Below are 18,306 nucleotides of genomic sequence, written 5' to 3'. Positions count from 1 at the left end.
GACCTATGTTTTGTGCTCCTGACAAAATGCCACTAGTTATGCCAGGTCCCCTCACATGAGTCTGAGGGACCACAGTGCCATCACCCAGAAACAAATAGTTGTGTTCACCACATGCCACCCCCGGCCAAAGCCACGTGCTAAGCTCTTCAGTCCAAGGAATAAACCAGGCTGATACCAGCATCTCATTTCTGTTTCAGACTATTTCGAAACAATCCTTAATTTAAAAAAAAAAAAAACTATTTAAAAATAACGGAGCCTGAGCCTGACCAGGCGGTGGCGCAGTGGATAGATCGTCGGACTGGGATGCAGAAGGACCCAGGTTCGAGACCCTGAGGTCACCAGCTTGAGCGCGGGCTCATCTGGTTTGAGCAAAGCTCACCAGCTTGGACCCAAGGTTGCTGGCTCGAGCAAGGGGTTACTCGGTCTGCTGTAGGCCTGCGGTCAAGGCACATATGAGAGAGCAATCAATGAACAACTAAGGTGTCACAACGAAAAACTGATGATTGATGCTTCTCATCTCTCTCCGTTCCTGTCTGTCCGTCCCTATCTATCCCTCTCTCTGACTCTCTCTCTGTCTCTGTAAAAAAAATTAAATTAAATTAAAAATATAAGTAAAAATAACAGAGCCCAAGAAAGTGAACTTTTGCCCTTCTGGTCTTCCCACCTGTCACCGAGCAGCTGCCCTCCCACAGTGGTCTCAGCTTCTGACCCGGAAGCTGCGGTTACCTTAATGGGACGACGAACCCCCCCACCCCCCCAAAACCCCCCCCCCCACGCTCTGCCTTTGCATCCTGGGCACGGAAGCACCCAAGCCTGTGTCCCGGCCGGCGGAGCTGGAGCAGGTGGCTCCGCACCTGACCCACCGAGGGCCTGCGGTATTACCCTTATTCTACCCTTGATTCATTAATGTTCTTTTTTGTTCCCTTTTCCAGAGGGTTTTCAGGCGGATTTCTGTTGTTCCTTCAAACTTGACAAAGCGGCCCCCGAGACGCAGTTTGGCAGGAGTGACCAGCACAGCAGTAAGACTGCCGGCTCCCTCCACCTGACAGCCAAGGCCCCGAGCAGAGACCGAGCCAAACCAGGTGCGGCAGAACCCGTGAATCATGACCAATTTCATCTAGTGCCTAATCACATAGTGGTCTCTGCGGAAGGAAACATTTCTAAAAAAACCGAATGCCTCGGCACAGCACTGAAATTTGACAAAGTGGGCTTAGGTCAGTACCGGAGTGCGCCGGAGGAGAAAAGCGGCCGGAGAGACTGCGCGAAGGGCGGCGAGTGCGCTCCCGGCCCCGACGGGCCCCGGAAAGCCGCGTCCAGACCGGATCACGGTACTGAGAGCAAACTGTCGAGCATCCTAGTGGATTCTCGCTTGGAGATGACGTGTAACAATTCCTTCCAGGACAAAACTCTGAGGAGTTCTCCAAAGAATGAAGTTTTACACACAGATATCATGAAAGGGTCGGGCGAGACCCAGCCAGATCTCCAGCTCACCAAGAGTCTGGAAACAACATTTAAGAACATCTTGGAACTCAAAAAGGCCGGGCGGCAGACCCAGAGCGACCCCGCCATTAGTGGCTCTGTTGAGTTAGATTTCCCCAACTTTTCTCCAATGGCTTCACAGGAAAACTGCCTGGAAAAGTTCATTCCGGACCACAGTGAAGGCGTTGTAGAATCTGACTCCATTTTAGAAGCAGCTGTAAATAGTATCCTAGAGTGTTAATAGCAGCGTCCTGCCCTGGCCCCGTCCCAGACCCTGCCCCGGACAAGTTACAGTCTTTCCCCGCAAAAGCGAATGGAACGGTCTCCTGTCTCCAGCCTGCTTGGTCTCTCATCACAGGTTATTCTTTCTAATCTCAATCCTCTTCTTTGTTTAAGAGCAATACTCGTGGTTACAGGGAAACCCTTTAGTACAATTAATCCTTGTTAGAAAGCAGCGTGGTAGGCCCTACACATTTCAAGTGTTCTGAAAGCGCTTTTAGTCACCTTTTTGTTTACTGGTTTTATTTTTTTTAAAAAAACAAGACACTGTAACTCAATGAGATCACAGTATACTTGGCCCTGGGTAAAACTCTGACAATCATAAGTCATTTGAAAAGAACAGACTTATTAAAGAAAATCAAACAGGACTGATAGAAACTACTTTTTAAAGAATACCCCACTGTGTCTCCAAACCTTGGCTTTTGGGTTTTTGTTGTTGTTGTTGGAGGGGAGACCGCCCGGCTCCGCCTCAGCGTCTCCGAGCAGCGCACTGCTGCTGCCGCGGGCCCCTCACAGCCTGGAGCCAGCAGCAGGCCCGCGCGAGCAGGCCTTTGCGGGGCTTCCTCGTTCACGGTTCAAGTGCTTTTCCGATGCTCCTGGAGCAAAACTTCATGCTTTTTCGGCATACCCACGTTGGATTTCATCTAGGCAGTGCTCTGCTCTTAGTAGCAACAGCATGACTTGAGATCCTTCCACCAGGCTACGTAAAGGAAGCCAGCTCAGTGGCACAGTGTACAGGGAGGCGGGATAGAGCCATGAGGAGTATAATATGTATATATGTAAAAGCATATATATGTTACTATTGAGAAAAAAAACAAGCGTTTGCATTTTATAATTGGATATAGTCAACATACGATGTATGTTTTTGTTTGTTGCTGGGTTTTGTCTCATTTAACCTCTCTCCGCACCCTCTCCCACAACGAACAGCCAAGAGTCAAAAGCACTTTCATTTGAAAACTGTGTTGTAATTTTTTTCAGTTTAAACCTTAAGGGGACTTTGGCCTTTTTATGCTTCTTGTTGTCTGAGAACAGTAGTCACCCCTGGCAGCAATCATTACCAAAACACAGATAAACCAAAGGTAACCAGCCAGCCCACCCTGGAAAGGAGAGATCTGAGATGTGGGACTCCCACTTGGGAGCCACAGGACACGCCCTGTCGTGGTTGGCGTTTGGCCTATGTTCATATTAGTGAACGTGACTTACTGCTTTATTTATTTATATTTCTTTTCAGGGAGCTTTCCCCATTTTCCTTTCTTCTGTACATGCCCCACGTCACCCCATTTCTATTGTTCCTGTCATTCTGAATGTCACTGTAACCATCCGTGATGTCCTGTCCTTGGGAAAGCTACATAATGGTATTTGATATGTACTGTCACACCTGTGTGTGTGAGTGTGTCTGAGCTGTTGAGACCCAGAGGGCATAGTGGTCACAGCGTGTCCGCACGCTCCTCGCACGTGTGCACACTGTAGTGTGTTCTGTTTGCACCTGCTGGTCTCTGCTCTGACACACTGCCAGGATCTCCTTCTGGCTGTCCCCAGAATGGGGATGACTCCCGTTGTCATCATGTTAGACATTTCTTCTCCAGATTGGCCTGTGATGGAAAGGAAGGCTTCTGATTACTAGAAAACACGGCAACAGAAGACTGGACTCTGCTGCCCCTTTGTCCCACCATACAGAGCCCTGTGAGACGGCCAGTCTTCATACAAGCAAACTACCTTCTCCCACTCCCACTCCCTGGCCAATAGAAGCTGGAAAATCTGGGCCATCTCTGGGTGACCATTTTTTCCTTATTTGTGCCAATGTCCACTGCAGATTTCCCCCTTTCCTTTATTGTAACATATTAGAAAGATATGTTGGTTGCCAGTTGGAACTTCCTGTTTGGGCAGCCCTGGGGTAACACCCTGTCCTGATTGATCCTCGTGACTTCATAGGCTCTTCTTCCCTTGGGGCTCATTCATGCTCCCCAAATTCCTAGCAAGACTTAAAGATGGTCCCTCCTGATGAAATTCTTCTCATTGTGGAACTTCATACCTGGAAGCCTGTGAAGGCTACCAGTGAGTTGCATTAATTACTGCAAATCAGTGGATCTTTCGAGACAAGATAAGCTTGGTGCACACTGTGACACCTCTCCCCTATCCCGCCCTGCTACCCAACCCTAGCCTTTCCGTGTACCATCTCAAAGAGTTTCTAAGCCCTGACACTTGTCTAGCGAACGGAGAGCTTAATTTACCAAAATGAAACTTGTAAATTTTTGTGTCCTTGTATGTAAGTTTACTTTTTATGGAGGAAAGATTCTAGATAATGACAAATGAAGATTACGAAATGTATTTTACTCCTGTGATTAGGTTATGCGCACATAGGTCATAACCTGCATGTCGAGCCCCCTGTGGTGAAGGGTGCGAGAGCTCAGCCTCGGATGGCCAACATTCAGTTGTTCAGGTTCATAGTCAAAGTTCAGTTTTAGACCTACTCGTACTCAGTAACAAAAATCATTTTATTTCATTTTACTTCTGTTGTTGTTGTGGAAAAGTGTGAATTTGTTATTAAGCATTTGATTTTCTGTGTCCTTAAGTACTGCCTAAAGATAAAGCAAATTTTAAACTGGCAATTACGAAAAAAGAACTATTTTAGCTCTGAAGAATTTAGTAGACTTTGTTAGATTAGGGAGGCCTTACAGACTGACTTGACTTAAAGAGGACGCGTCACTCACTGTCAGTGTGGTGTGGGCTTTATTTGCTTAAATACCTTCATTTGTATAGTATGTCTCACTTGAAATTGCTTTGTATACATTTTGTAAAAATATTTATAAAATGTTTTGTAAAAAAAGTATAACAAATTGCAGTTTATTTTGTTATGTTGGATAAATACTGTTAAAAGAAACCAGTCCGTAACTATGTTGTTAATCCATGGTAGGAAATGTTTAGTTGGAGATTACAAGTTGAAACAACCATTGCAATACAGCCAAAGATTTGGGAAAATGTGCAACTGTGGTTGTCTTGATTTTGCAAGTAGGAATGGCTGCTTTTCCCAGAAGAAAAGGGTAAGTGTTCAGAGGAAGTCCTGTCTAAATATATTTACCCTTGCCAAGAAGTAACCTCATCAGCCCTGGCTGGATAACTCCGTTGGTTACAGTGTCATCCTAAGACATGGAGGTTGTGGGTTTGATCCCCTGTCAGGGCACATACAGGAACAGGTCAATGTTTCTGTCTCTCTCTCTCTCTCTTTCTCTCTCTCTCTCTCCAACATCAACAAATAACTAAAAATATTTTTAAGCCTGGCCTGTGGTGGCGCAGTGGATAGAGTGTTAACCTGGAATGCTGAGGTCGCTGGTTCGAAACCCTGGGCTTGCCTGGTCAAGGCAGGTACAAGAAGCAACTATGAGATAATGTTTCCCACTCTTCCCCCCCCTTCTCCCTCTCTCCTCTCTCTAAAAATCAATAAATAATATCTTTTTAAAAATTATTTTTTAAGCAGCCTGACCAGTGGTGGCATAGTGGATAGAGTGTTGCATTGACCTGGAACACCAAGGTTCCAGGTTCAAAACCCTGAGGTCACCAGCTTGAGCATGGGATCATTGACATGATCTTGTGGTTCCTGGCTTGAGCTTGAGCCCAAGGTCGCTGGCTAGAGCCCAAAGTTGCTGGCTTGAGCAAGGGGCCACTGGCTTATTGTATCCCCCCTGATCAAGGCACATAGGAGAAGCAATCAATGAACAGCTAAAGTGCTGAAACTACGAATTGATGTTTCCTCTCTCTCTCACTAAAAAATAAAATAAAATAAATAGAATAAAAATTTAAAGTAGCCTAACAAGTGAGGGCATAGGATTCTAACTGATCAGCTTTTCCAAATAGTTACAAGTTAAAGTTGGTCAGTGAAGAAGTTTACTCATGTGCATCTCTGGCCTCCATTCCTGCTCCTGTCACATGGGTCCTTCCCTTAACTAAGGAAGGAAAATGAGGTCCTTAAAAAGTTACATAAGTGAAAAAAAAAAAAGGTTACATAAGTGAGCCTCAATATATGGGAAAAATAGCAAGTTTCTTCCATATGTCCTTTTATTTTAAATGATTTTATTTATTGATTTTTTTTTTAGAGAAAGGGAGGTGGGGAGGAGCGGGAAGCATCAACTCAAAGCTGTTGCATCCTGTATGTGCCTTGACCCAGCAAGCCCAGGATTTCAAAGCAGCGACCTCAGCATTCCAGGTTGAATGCTTTACCCACTTCGCCACCACAGGTCAGGCCATATATTTTTATATTTATTTTGTTTCTACAAGTACTGTACAAGAAGGCTAAGGCAAAAAAGAAGAAAGGGAGACTAAGGGGTAAATAAAACTGTTTTACATAAAGACTTGGTCCAGAATTAACATTTCTTTTTGGAGTCATGTTTCTTTTCAACCACATTGTATTGAGAAATACCTCTGTAACCTGATCTGCACACTCGGCCCCCTGAGGCCCTTCTGGGTCCTTGTCCTCAGGAGGGAGACTCAGCCCAGATTGCTATGGAAATGACCAGAGATGAAATGTATTTCTAGGGGTGAGGGTAGAAGACTCCTTAAATTTTTCTTTGGGGGTCTAGAGTTTATATGTACACCCCTTACTTTCTGGTGTCCTTGCTCCCCCCTGCCCTCAAAGCAGTAGCTGTCAGGAACAGAAGATTTAGCAGTAATCAATAGTAAACAGGAAACTGTCCTCCCATAACGAACAGAATTTAGAGTAATGGTGGCTCGAATCGTTACACCAGTGGATGGATCCCTTAATGTCTTTTGCAGAGTTGCCCGATGTCCAGCTTCTCTTTGCTGAGGATACATGTGTAAGTGTGTGGGGTTCTTGTTTGTTTGTTTGTTGTTGTTTGTTTGCTTTTTGTTTTTAGCGAGAGTAAGAGGGACAGACAGACAGGAAAGGAGAGAGATGAGAGGCATCATCTCATAGCTGCAGCACCTTAGTTGTTCATTGATTGCTTTCTCATATGTGCCTTGACCAAGGGGCTCCAGCCAAGCCAGTGACCCCTTGCTCAAGCCAGCAACCTTGGGGTCATGTCTTGGATCCCTCACTCAAGCCAGCGACCCCACACTCAAGCTGGCGACCTCAGGTCCTCAACATCCCCCCACTGCCTGGTCTGGCAGGATAAATGTGTTTCCATGATGGCATTCTTGTCCCTCTTTGGGCCCATTACAATGGGGGTGCCCCGTCTAGGAAGCATTAGAGGGATCATCTGGCTGCTTAGTTAGGATCAGAGTCTCCGTTGCCCAGGAGCAGGCCAGAAGAAAGACCGAGCCCTGGCCGGTTGGCTCAGCGGTAGAGCGTCGGCCTGGCGTGCGGGGGACCAGGGTTCGATTCCCGGCCAGAGCACATAGGAGAAGCGCCCATTTGCTTCTCCACACACCCCCCCCCCTCCTTCCTCTCTGTCTCTCTCTTCCCCTTCCGCAGCCGAGGCTCCATTGGAGCAAAGATGGCCCGGGCGCTGGGGATGGCTCCTTGGCCTCTGCCCCAGGCGCTACAGTGGCTCTGGTCACGGCAGAGCGACGCCCCGGAGGGGCAGAGCATCGCCCCCTGGTGGGCAGAGCCTCGCCCCTGGTGGGCGTGCCGGGTGGATCCCGGTTGGGCGCATGCGGGAGTCTGTCTGTCTCTCCCCGTTTACAGCTTCAGGAAAAAAAAAGAAAGAAAGAAAGAAAGAAAGACCGAGCATCTTCTCCGAGGACGGTGAAAGCCATCAGCCCTGTGTGTAGGAGAGCTTGTTTCAGGAGAAGGGCCCTAGTACTCCTTGATGCAGAGAAAGGAACCAGTGGATTCTCGGGGGGGGGGGGGGGGGGGGGGGATAGGAAACCAAGAAACCGTGCCATTGGGGGATTGCTGAAGTAGCATCGCCCAAGCAGGACCGGTGGTGCTGTCCTCGAGAGACTCAGCCCAGGGCCAGGCGCTGGCTCTGCCCCAGCCTGTGTGTGCTCTCGGGACAGTCAGGGTTCCTGGGGACCCAGCTGAGGGTGGAGAGCACGAAGCACCAAACCCTCGAGCAGTTTACAGGTGCTGTGCTGGACCCGGGAGATGTGTGTAGTTCAGGTAGGAGTTCTCTTTTCAAGGTGCTCGCCATCTACAGAGAAAACAAGCCGGCTACATTCCAGTCCATTTGGGAACTGACCGGAGTTCCAGAGAAAAACTGGAGCGAAAATTCTTGAGGACTGCCACTTGGTAGAGAGCTACAAACTGTCTCCATACTGGTTCTTAGAACCGTTTCCAGAGTTATGCTTGGCAAAATAATACACTTTCTGCCAGAATGAAGGCAAAGGACTTTTGTAATCACAGTGTTCGCTATGTGGAGAAATCTTGTTCACTACACACACACATCGTAGAGGCACGTTTGTAGTATAATGTAGATTCTGTTATACGAACTGCCTGTGTCTACATTGCTGCAGGTGAAAGGCCTTTGTAAGAAACCTTAATCTGTATTCATCACAGGCATGTGTTGTATCCTGGTCTTTGACAGCCCTTGCAAAGGCGAAGTGCTCCCGGAAAAGTCATTTCTGTGAAGGAAAGCAGTGCAAGGGGTGGGTAGAAAGTGCCTTTGGGCCTGACCGGTGGTGGCGCAGTAGATAGAGCATCGACCTGGGATGCTGAGGACCCAGGTTCAAACCCCTAAGGTCGCTGTCTTGAGTGTGGGATCATAGACATGACCCCATGGGCACTGGCTTGAGCACAAAGGTCGCTGGCTTGAATCCAAGGTCACTGGCTTAAGCAAGAGCTCACTGGCTCAGCTGGAGCGCCCCACCCTCACCCCAGTCAAGGCATGTATGAGGAAGCAATCAATGAACAACTAAAGTGCCACAGCTAAGAGTTGATGCTTCTTGCCTGGCCTGTGGTGGTGCAGAGGATAAAGCTTGTTCGAAACCCCGGGCTTGCCTGGTGAAGGCACATATGGGAGTTGATGCTTCCTGCGCCTCCCCCTTTCTCTCTCTCTCTCTATCCCACCCTCTCTAAAAGGAATAAATAAAATATTTTTTAAAAAGTTTATACGGGCCCTGGCCGGTTGGCTCAGTGGTAGAGCGTCGGCCTGGCATGCAGGAGTCCTGGGTTCGATTCCCGTTCAGGGCACACAGGAGAAGCGCCCATCTGCTTCTCCACCCCTCCCCCTCTCCTTCCTCTCTGTCTCTTCCCCTCCCGTAGCCAAGGCTCCATTGGAGCAAAGTTGGCTCAGGCGCTAGAATGGCTCTATGGCCTCTGCCTCAGGCGCTAGAGTGGCTCTGGTCGCAGCAGAGCGACGCCCCGGATGGGCAGAGCATCGCCCCCTAGTGGGCGTGCAGGGTGGATCCAGGTCGGGCGCATGCGGGGGAGTCTGTCTGACTGCCTCCGCATTTCCAACCTCAGAGAAATACAAAAAATAAATAAATAAAAGTTGATATGCCTGACCTGTGGTGGCACAGTGGATAAAGCGTCGATCTGGAACACTGAGGTCGCCGGTTTGAAACCCTGGGCTTGCCTGGTCAAGGCGTATATGGGAAGTTGATGCTTCCTGTTCCTCCTCCTTCTCTCTCTCTCTCTCTCTCTCCTCTCTCTGAAAATTGAATAAATAAAGTCTTTTAAAAAAAATCTTTTAAAAAAAATGTTGATACTTCTCATCTCTCCATCTCTCTGTCTCTGCCTCTCAATTAAAAAAAAAAAAAAGTGCCTTTGGCGGCAGGATCTAGAAACAGGTGCCAGTACTTCGTCTACCACGTAATCAGATACCTTTATGCAAGTTCCTCCCGGCCTCAGCTTCCTCCCCCATAAACTAGGAAGACTTGTCCTGACTCTCCATTTCTTAGGGTGTAAGATGAGGTGCTGTTGAAGGGGTATGGAAGGTAGGAAAAGCGCATGTTCCATTAACCCTGAAATAATTCAGAAGAGGTTTGGGTTTTCCAGGTGTTTCTGGTCTCACACACTGCAGAGCTTCCCTGTGCCTGACCTTGACCCGCAGAGAGCTGCTGCCCTTCACCTGTTCATTTTTCCTTCCAACTGTTGCTCCCTTGTGCTTTTTTAACAAAAAATAACACACACAAACTTTTAAAATTTTATTAGTTTCAGGGAAAGGGGGAGGGAGAAGGAGAGAGAGAGAGAAAGAGAGAGAGACAGAGACAGAAGAAATATTGATTTGGTGATCCACTTATTTATGAATTCACTGGTTGGTTCTTGTAGGTGCCCTGACTGGGGATCAAACCGGCAGCCTTAGTGCATCAGGGTGATGCTCTAACCAGCTGAGCTACCCAGCCAGGGCATTTATGCTTATTTTTCAAAATCAAGATCCGCTCTCCATGTTATCTTCCCAACTTCAGGCTCTTCTGGCTGCCCTCACACTACTGTAAGTCCTCACTTAAAATCATTGCCCTGGCCAGTTGGCTCAGCGGTAGAGCGTCGGCCTGGCGTGCAGGAGTCCCGGGTTCGATTCCCGGCCAGGGCACACAGGAGAAGCACCCATCTGTTTCTCCACCCCTCCCCCTCTCCTTACTCTCTGTCTCTCTCTTCCCCTCCCGCAGCCGAGGCTCCATTGGAGCAAAGATGGCCCGGGCGCTGGGGATGGCTCCGTGGTCTCTGCCTCAGGCGCTAGAATGGCTCTGGATGCAACAGAGCGACGCCCCAGAGGGGCAGAACATCGCCCCCTGGTGGGCATGCCTGGTGGATCCCAGTCAGGTGCATGCGGGAGTCTGACTGCCTCCCCATTTCCAGCTTCGGAAAAATGAAAAAAAAAAAAAAAAATCATTGATAGGTTCTCGACCTGGAATGCTGAGGTTGCCGGTTCAAACCCTGGGCCTGCCCGGTCAAGGCATATATGGGAGTTGATGCTTCCTGCTCCTCCCCCCCCCCCTTCTCTCTCTCTCTTCTCTAAAATGAATTTTAAAAAAAATCATTGATAGGTTCTTAGAATGTGGCCAAATGACGTGTAATGTAATCTCTTTTCCACGTGCTTCCTGGTAACACGTGTCACTCCCTAAGGAAGCAACAAGGAAACCTGGGAACAGAACGAAATAGCCTGCACAGAGCACCACAATCCAAGAATGAGGTGCACAGGCTACAGGAAGCCACAGATGGGCCCTTTCAGGTGTACTGGGTGGGGTGGTTTTGCCTTACTGAGAAGGCATTCCTCAATTATCTCTCAAGTGAAAGTGAGTAGGATTCCAAATAATCCCAAATGTGAAGAATACTGATATAACTTCTTCTGGGATGTGTTAGCAAAGGAATCCTGGGGTCACTTCAGAGAACCACAAAATGTTGGTCCTGAGGGTCTTAAGAACCTAATTACCTAGAGAGCTGTGTCTTAAACTAATCAGTATGTGATAAAGGGCATTCCACAAAATGTAAGTCTTGCTCCCAGTTTCCAAAAATAACACCCATCAACACTTTCCTGTATATCTTTCCAAAATTGTTACATACAAATAACATCTGTAGCCAAAAAAACAAAAAACAACTAGGATCACTCTTACACTGTATTCTGTATCGTGCTTTTTCATACCTAATACAATGCATTTTCCAAATGTCTGGGAACATTACAGTCAGGATCCTTTGGTTGCAAGCAACAGAAACAAATCTGTTTAATTAGCATAAAGAAGTTTTATAGAAAGTGTTGAGGGGAAGATTGAAAAAAAGACCAGGCTTGAAAAGACAGGAACAAGGAAACTACAGATCTCAGTAGGTGGAAATCCTTAAAAGTCTTGCCCCAAACCCACATTTCTGACATCATCACTGCTCAAGATTCAAAACCAAAGGCAAGAAGTTTAGGGTCTCACTCCCCTCCCACTGGGAAGGTGAGAGGACAGGAAGAGATCTCAGAGACCCTTTCTACTTGAGTATGGAGGGCAAGCATGTGCCTTTGGTACGCCACAAGAATGCACATGATGAGGCAGGCAGTCCACAGAGAAATGAGATACTGTTAGTAACAGGACTGGATGTCACAGGCCAAAAAATGAAAAAAACACACCTACCATTGAGATTTCAGGACTTGAAGACCTACCTCACTGCATATAATTGCAGTCTTCCATAATTTATTTAATCATTCCCTAATAATGGTCAACTGAAGTGATCAAGAAAAAGAACAGAGGCCTCTGAAGACAAGATTAAAAAAATAAGATTTTTTTTTATATGTTTCTGAAGTGAGAAGGGGTGAGGGGGCAGACAGACTCCTGCATGTGCCCAACTGGGATCCACCCGGCATGCCCACCAGGGGGAGATGCTCTGTCCATCTGGGGCATTGCTCTGCTGCAATTGGAGACATTCTAGCGCCTGAGGCAGAGGCCATAGAGCCATCCTCAGTGCCCGGGCCAACTTTGCTCCAATGGAGCCTTGGCTGCGGGAGGGGAAGAGAGAGACAGAGAGGAAGGAGAGGGGGAGGGGTGGAGAAGCAGATGGGCGCCTCTCCTGTGTGCCCTGGCCGGGAATCGAACCCGGGACTCCTGCACGCCAGGCTGACACTCTACCACTGAGCCAACCGGCCAGGGCCAAGATTCTTTTTTTTAATTAAAGTAATTTTTATTGACTTGGGAGAGAGAAATAGCAATTTGTTGCTCTACTTATTTATGCATTCATTGGTTGATTCTTATATGTGCCCTGACCAGGGATCAAAACCACAACCTTGGTGTATGTACCAGAATGATGCTGTAACCAACTGAGCTACCTGGTCAGGGCAAAAAGAATACTTTTCTGTGAAGGAGAAACACAGAGAGAGAAGGAGAGACAGGAAGGGAGAGAGATGTGAAGCATCAACTCATAGTTGCAGCACTTTAGTTGTTCATTGATTGCTTCTCATATGTACCTTGACCAGGGCACTCAAGCTGAGCCAGTGACCCCTTGCTCAAGTCAGTGACCTTGGGCTTCTCATTTTTTTGATTATTTTATTTATTGATATTTAGAGAGAAGAGGGAGAGGTGAGAGAGAGAGAGATGGGGGAACGGGAAGCATAACTTTTTAAAAAAAAATTTCAGTTTGTTTGTTTATTTATTTACTTATTTTAGAAGGGAAGTATCAACTTGTAGTTGATTCTCATATGTACCTTGACCAGGCAAGCCCAAGGTTTCAAACTGGCAACCTCACCATTCCAGATCAACACTTTATCCACTGTGCCACCACAGGCCAGGCACCTTTCGGCTTCAAGCCAGGGACCTTTGGGCTCAAGCCAGTGACCATGGGATCATGTTGATGATTCCACACTGAAGCAGGTGACCCCACGCTTAAGCTGGTGACCCTGGGGTTTCAAACCGGGGACCTCACCACTGTGCAACCACTGTTCAGTCAAGAATGACTCTTGAGGCCCTGGCCGGTTGGCTCAGCGGTAGAGCGTCGCCCTGGCGTGCGGGGGACCCGAGTTCGATTCCCGGCCAGGGCACATAGGAGAGGTGCCCATTTGCTTCTCCAACCCCCCCCCCCTCCTCTCTGTCTCTCTCTTCCCCTCTCGCAGCCAGGGCTCCATTGGAGCAAAGATGGCCCGGACTCTGGGGATGGCTCCTTGGCCTCTGCCCCAGGCGCTAGAGTGGCTCTGGTCGCGGCAGAGCATCGCCCCCTGGTGGGCGGAGCGTCGCCCCTGGTGGGCGTGCCGGGTGGATGGATCCCGGTCGGGTGCATGCGGGAGTTTGTCTGACTGTCTCTCCCCGTTTCCAGCTTCAGAAAAATACCAAAAAAAAAAAAAAAAAAGAATGATTCTTGAGACTGTGAGTCATGCCACTCATTCAGTAACTTCACTTTGAAAAAAGAAACAACATGTAGCTTACCTTGTGTTAAAGCACGTGGTGGGGCTCAGTAAACATGTTCAGTTTGTGGTTGAAGAGGACGCCACACACTTTTCTCTCATCGGTCTGGTGGAACAATGGCTTTGGCACTGAGAATAAGTCCTGTTCTAGCGCCACCTGCTGGCGCTGGAAACCGGCCCTGAATCCTGGCCTCCCACTTTTCAGCCAGGACATTTATTGTCGATGCCCTGAAATTCCTCATTTCCCGAGTATGTCAGTACCACAGAAGCTCTCTCTTATCTGTAGACAGGAGAAGTTACAAAATATTGACTTGTTTTTGTTCCTTGTTCACGATCTAATGGATGTCTTACGATTTGGTGACCCTTCCATTTTTGGCTCTTTACGAAGTAAGACACATGGTGAGCTGCTACGTGAGAATGAACACCACATCACAGTCTGTGACCCTGAAGACTGCACTGTGTCCTTTCATAGTTATTCATCAGGTTGTGAGCTCTGTGCATGGCATGCTTTCTGGTTGGACTAGTTATATAACACATACCAATATGATGCCTTGACCTTAGTTAACAAGCCCCTCAGGTGTCCCTGTTGTCATAGGTGCTGTAGAAGATTCCGAGGAGTGTGAGACAAAGTCCCTGCCTTCAGAGCACCCAATATAATTAGGAAAACAATAAGCCAAACAGTACAGGATCAAGTCTGAAGTGATCCCTGTAAGTGCTGACTGTCAAAGACGTTGCCGTAGACCCTTAGAATAAATAAATACACTGTGCTAGATACTTGTCAATGCCTGGAGTGTATGTGTGTGTGTGAGATAGAGGCAGAGAGACAGACAGGAAAGGAGAGGATGGAGCTAGAAGAAGCATCAAATCATAGTTGTGGTAATTGAGTTGTTCACTGACTGCTTCCCATATGTGCCTTGACCGTAGAGCTAAAGCCAATGCCGTGGCCTCTTGCTCAAGCCAATGACCCCGGGATCATGTTGATGACCCCGCACTCAAGCCCGTGACCTTGGGGTTTACAACCTGAGACCTCAGCATCCCAGGTCAATGCTCTAGCCACTGTGCCATCACGGATCAGGCTGGAGACATTTTTGTCACAACTGGTATGGGGTTGCTGGCTTATAGTGGGTGGAAGTTTGGGATGCTGGTAAACATCCTACAATGCAGAAGCCAGCCCCATAACAGAATCAACTCGCCCGAGATGCCAATAGTGGCAAGAAGAAGAAGCCTGTGCTAGACCCTTAAGATCAGGGATGAGCAAGGCAGGCAAGGTCTCTGCCCTCCTAGTATCGTGTCGGGGGAAGAAATGTAAAAAAAATATATAATAAAGTGCCAAAGGAATTCAGGGAAAGGAAAGAGCCTTGCTAGTCAAAATTTAGTGCATAGATCTGAAGTACCCGCATCAATTTGACATGTTAAAAATGCCAACTATCATGCTCGCTTCAGCAGCACATATACTAAAATTGGAATGATACAGAGAAGATTAGCATGGCCCCTGTGCAAAGATGACACGCAAATTCATGAAGCGTTCCATATTTTTTCAACAAAAGGTCTGTGATACTCTACAGGGGGAAAACAAAGAATTTTTGTCCCAGCTAGAAGAGACTCGACATCTACACCACAATTCTCAGAATGACTTAGCTAAATTAGAATCAGAACTTAAGATTCTCAGAGATCAGTGGACTGGTTAAGTAATTCTTTCAAAGAATATAAGGAAAATAAAGAAAACTTTGAAAAAACAATAAGTAAGCAAGAAATTGATATACAAAATTATATGTTCAGTTATGAATAGCTAGAGACTGATCTTCAGGCCTCCCAACAACTGGCCAGTAAGCTGCATGAAGAAATAGACATGAGCCTGACCTGTGGTGGCGCAGTGGATAAAGCGTCGACCTGGAAATGCTGAGGTCGCCGGTTCGAAACCCTGGGCTTGCCTGGTCAAGGCACATATGGGAGTTGATGCTTCCAGCTCCTCCCCCCTTCTCTCTCTCTCTGTCTCTCTCTCTTCTCTAAAAATGAATAAATAAATTAAAAAAAAAATGTTTAAAAAAAAAAAAGAAATAGACATGAAAGAGCAGAAGATTATAAGCCTACTTTCTGCCAAGTAACAGGCAATTGCCGCAACGAGTCTATTCCAGGGTCTTGAGCGGGAAATGGTATGAAATGGAATGAAAACTCGACAGCGACTTAAAGACATATACAGGATGGGTTCGGGAGGATGCCACAGCTCCTTGCCAACAGTCACTCCTGTCATGACTGAGCCACAAAAACATGGCCACCCCCAGAAAGACATCCTTCTTTATTCTCTGGGCAAGGTGGGCCATTAGCAATTCAATGACATTTCCAAGGCAACCCAAGAAAACCACCAGGTGCAGAAAAACCCCCACCATCTTAACTTTATTTATTTTATTTATTTATTTTACAAAGACAGAGAGAGAATTAGAGAGAGGGATAGACAGGGACAGACAGACAGGAATGGAGAGAGATGAGAAGCATCAATCATCAGTTTTTCATTGTGACACCTTAGTTCAGGGGTCCCCAAACTTTTTACACAGGGGGCCAGTTCACTGTCCCTCAGACCGTTGGAGGGCCGGACTATAAAAAAAAACTATGAACAAATCCCCATGCACACTGCACATATCTTATTTTAAAGTAAAAAACCAAAACGGGAACAAATACAATATTTAAAATAAAGAACAAGTAAATTTAAATCAACAAACTGACCAGTATTTCAATGGGAACTATGCTCCTCTCACTGACCACCAATGAAAAAGGTGCCCCTTCTGGAAGTGCAGCGGGGGCCGGATAAATGGCCTCAGGGGGCTGCATGTGGCCCGCGGGCCGTAGTTTGGGGACCCCTGCCTTAGTTGTTCATTGATGGCTTTCTCATATGTGCCTTGACCAAGGTCCTTCAGCAGACTGAGTAACCCCTTGCTCGAGCCAGCGACCTTGGGTCCAAGCTGGTGAGCTTTGCTCAAACCAGATGAGCCCGCACTCAAGCTGGCGACCTTGGGGCCTCAAACCTGGGTCCTCGCATCCCAGTCCGACACTCTATCCACTGCGCCACCGCCTGGTCAGGCCCCACCATCTTAACAAAGAAGTAACTAGTTTACAGTCCTTCCGGGGAACATGGGTGGGCAGGACAAGTACTGAAGCACAGCCTTTTGCAACTTAATCAGGCAGGTGAGGTGGGGGGTTGGGAAAACTGTCAGCTTACAGTCAGCTCCCAGCACCTCTGTCCAAAATCCAGACTGCAAAATACCCTGTTTATTTTTCGGTCCCCAACAGACAATCCAAGAAGCTGTTGCTGAACTGCACCAGCAACATGATAAAGAAATTAGAGAATTAGAAAACTTGCTGTCCCAGGATGAAGAGAAAATTGTCTTAGAAGAAGAGAACAAAAAGGCTGTTTACAAAACCAGTCAGCTCACAGAAATCCATCAAAAAGGAAAACATGCAGCAGAAGGCTCAATTGAATTCCTTTATCAAATCCGTGTCTTCTCTCCAGGATGACAGAGACCATATTTTAGGTGACTATCAAGCTCTGGAAGAGCAACATCTCTCTGTAATCTTAAAACAAGACCAGCTCATCCAAGAGGCTGCTGCTGAGAATAGTGAGCTTAAGGAAGAAATTCGATGCTTTAGAAGTCATAGGGATGATCTTAATTCTGAGAATGCCAAGCTAGATGCAGAACTCGTCCAATATAGGAAAGCCCTCAACCACGTGATATCGAGAAAAGACTGTCAGCAAAAACAACTGCTTGAAGTTCAGCTTCAGCAGAATATGGAGCTGAAAAGTAAAAGTAAACATGCTAAATTAGAGGAAAAGTTGAAGAAGTCTGAGGAAGCAAAGGAGGATCTGCAGAGGTCCTCCATTGCTCTACGGGAGGAGAAACAAGGTTTATCTAAAGAGATTGAGAGCTTGAAAGTATCTATATCCCAACAAAAGAAAGACTTGATGGCCTTATGAGAAGAAGGCACCTTAGGACCATGTCAGGCCCAATTAAAAGTAAAAGAAAAAGAGGTGCATGCCCTGGCCGGTTGGCTCAGCGGTAGAGCGTCGGCCTAGCGTGCGGAGGACCCGGGTTCGATTCCCGGCCAGGGCACACAGGAGAAGCACCCATTTGCTTCTCCACCCCTCCGCCGCTCCTTCCTCTCTGTCTCTCTCTTCCCCTCCCGCAGCCAAGGCTCCATTGGAGCAAAGATGGCCCGGGCGCTGGGGATGGCTCCTTGGCCTCTGCCCCAGGCACTAGAGTGGCTCTGGTCGCAACATGGCGACGCCCAGGATGGGCAGAGCATCGCCCCCTGGTGGGCAGAGCGACGCCTCATGGTGGGCGTGCCGGGTGGATCCCGGTTGGGCGCATGCGGGAGTCTGTCTGACTGTCTCTCCCTGTTTCCAGCTTCAGAAAAAAAAATGAAAAAAAATAATAATAAAAAAATAAAAAAGAGGTGCAAAAATTAAATACCACCCTTTCATCGTCTCAAAAGAGAATTACAGAACTGGAAGAGGAATTGGTTCATGCTCAGGTGGAAGTTTCCAAAAAGGTAGGTGAAAGTGAAGATAAAATGAAGAAGGAACTAAAGCATCTTCATCACGATGCAAGGATAATGCGAAATGAAACAGAAACAGAAGAAAGGGTAGCAGAACTAGCCAGAGACCTGGTGGAAATGGAACAAAAATTACTCATGGTCACCAAAGAAAATAAAGATCTCACCGCACAAATCCAGTCTTTTGGAAGGTCTATGAGTTCCCTACAAAATAGTAGAAACCACGCCAATGAAGAGCCTGATAAACTGAAAAGGAAATATGATACCAGTCTGAGGGAACTGGCACAGCTGAAAGAAGAAC

General features: G+C 47.2%; 1 protein-coding gene and 1 non-coding gene across 7 annotated transcripts in view; both read left to right on the top strand.

Moving 5' to 3' along the window:
• The window catches only part of BICRAL (BICRA like chromatin remodeling complex associated protein), a 105,144-nt gene extending 102,618 nt beyond the window's left edge, over window positions 1–2,526 (top strand). For all 6 annotated transcript variants that reach the window (XM_066359394.1, XM_066359388.1, XM_066359389.1 and 3 more), the window contains one exon: window positions 933–2,526. In XM_066359394.1, coding sequence (XP_066215491.1) covers window positions 933–1,720 — 788 coding nt within the window. In that variant the 3' untranslated portion in view covers window positions 1,721–2,526. The remainder of the gene's footprint in view (window positions 1–932) is intronic.
• Window positions 2,527–14,890: 12,364 nt separating this feature from the next.
• LOC136390217 (U6 spliceosomal RNA) lies at window positions 14,891–14,997 on the top strand. Its single transcript, XR_010748650.1, has one exon. It is a non-coding gene; the product is annotated as a U6 spliceosomal RNA (small nuclear RNA).
• Window positions 14,998–18,306: the final 3,309 nt, after the last annotated feature.

The sequence above is a fragment of the Saccopteryx leptura genome, chromosome 1, assembly GCF_036850995.1.
Source record: "Saccopteryx leptura isolate mSacLep1 chromosome 1, mSacLep1_pri_phased_curated, whole genome shotgun sequence".
Lineage (NCBI taxonomy): Eukaryota > Metazoa > Chordata > Mammalia > Chiroptera > Emballonuridae > Saccopteryx > Saccopteryx leptura.
This window is presented reverse-complemented; position numbering and strand designations above follow the sequence as displayed.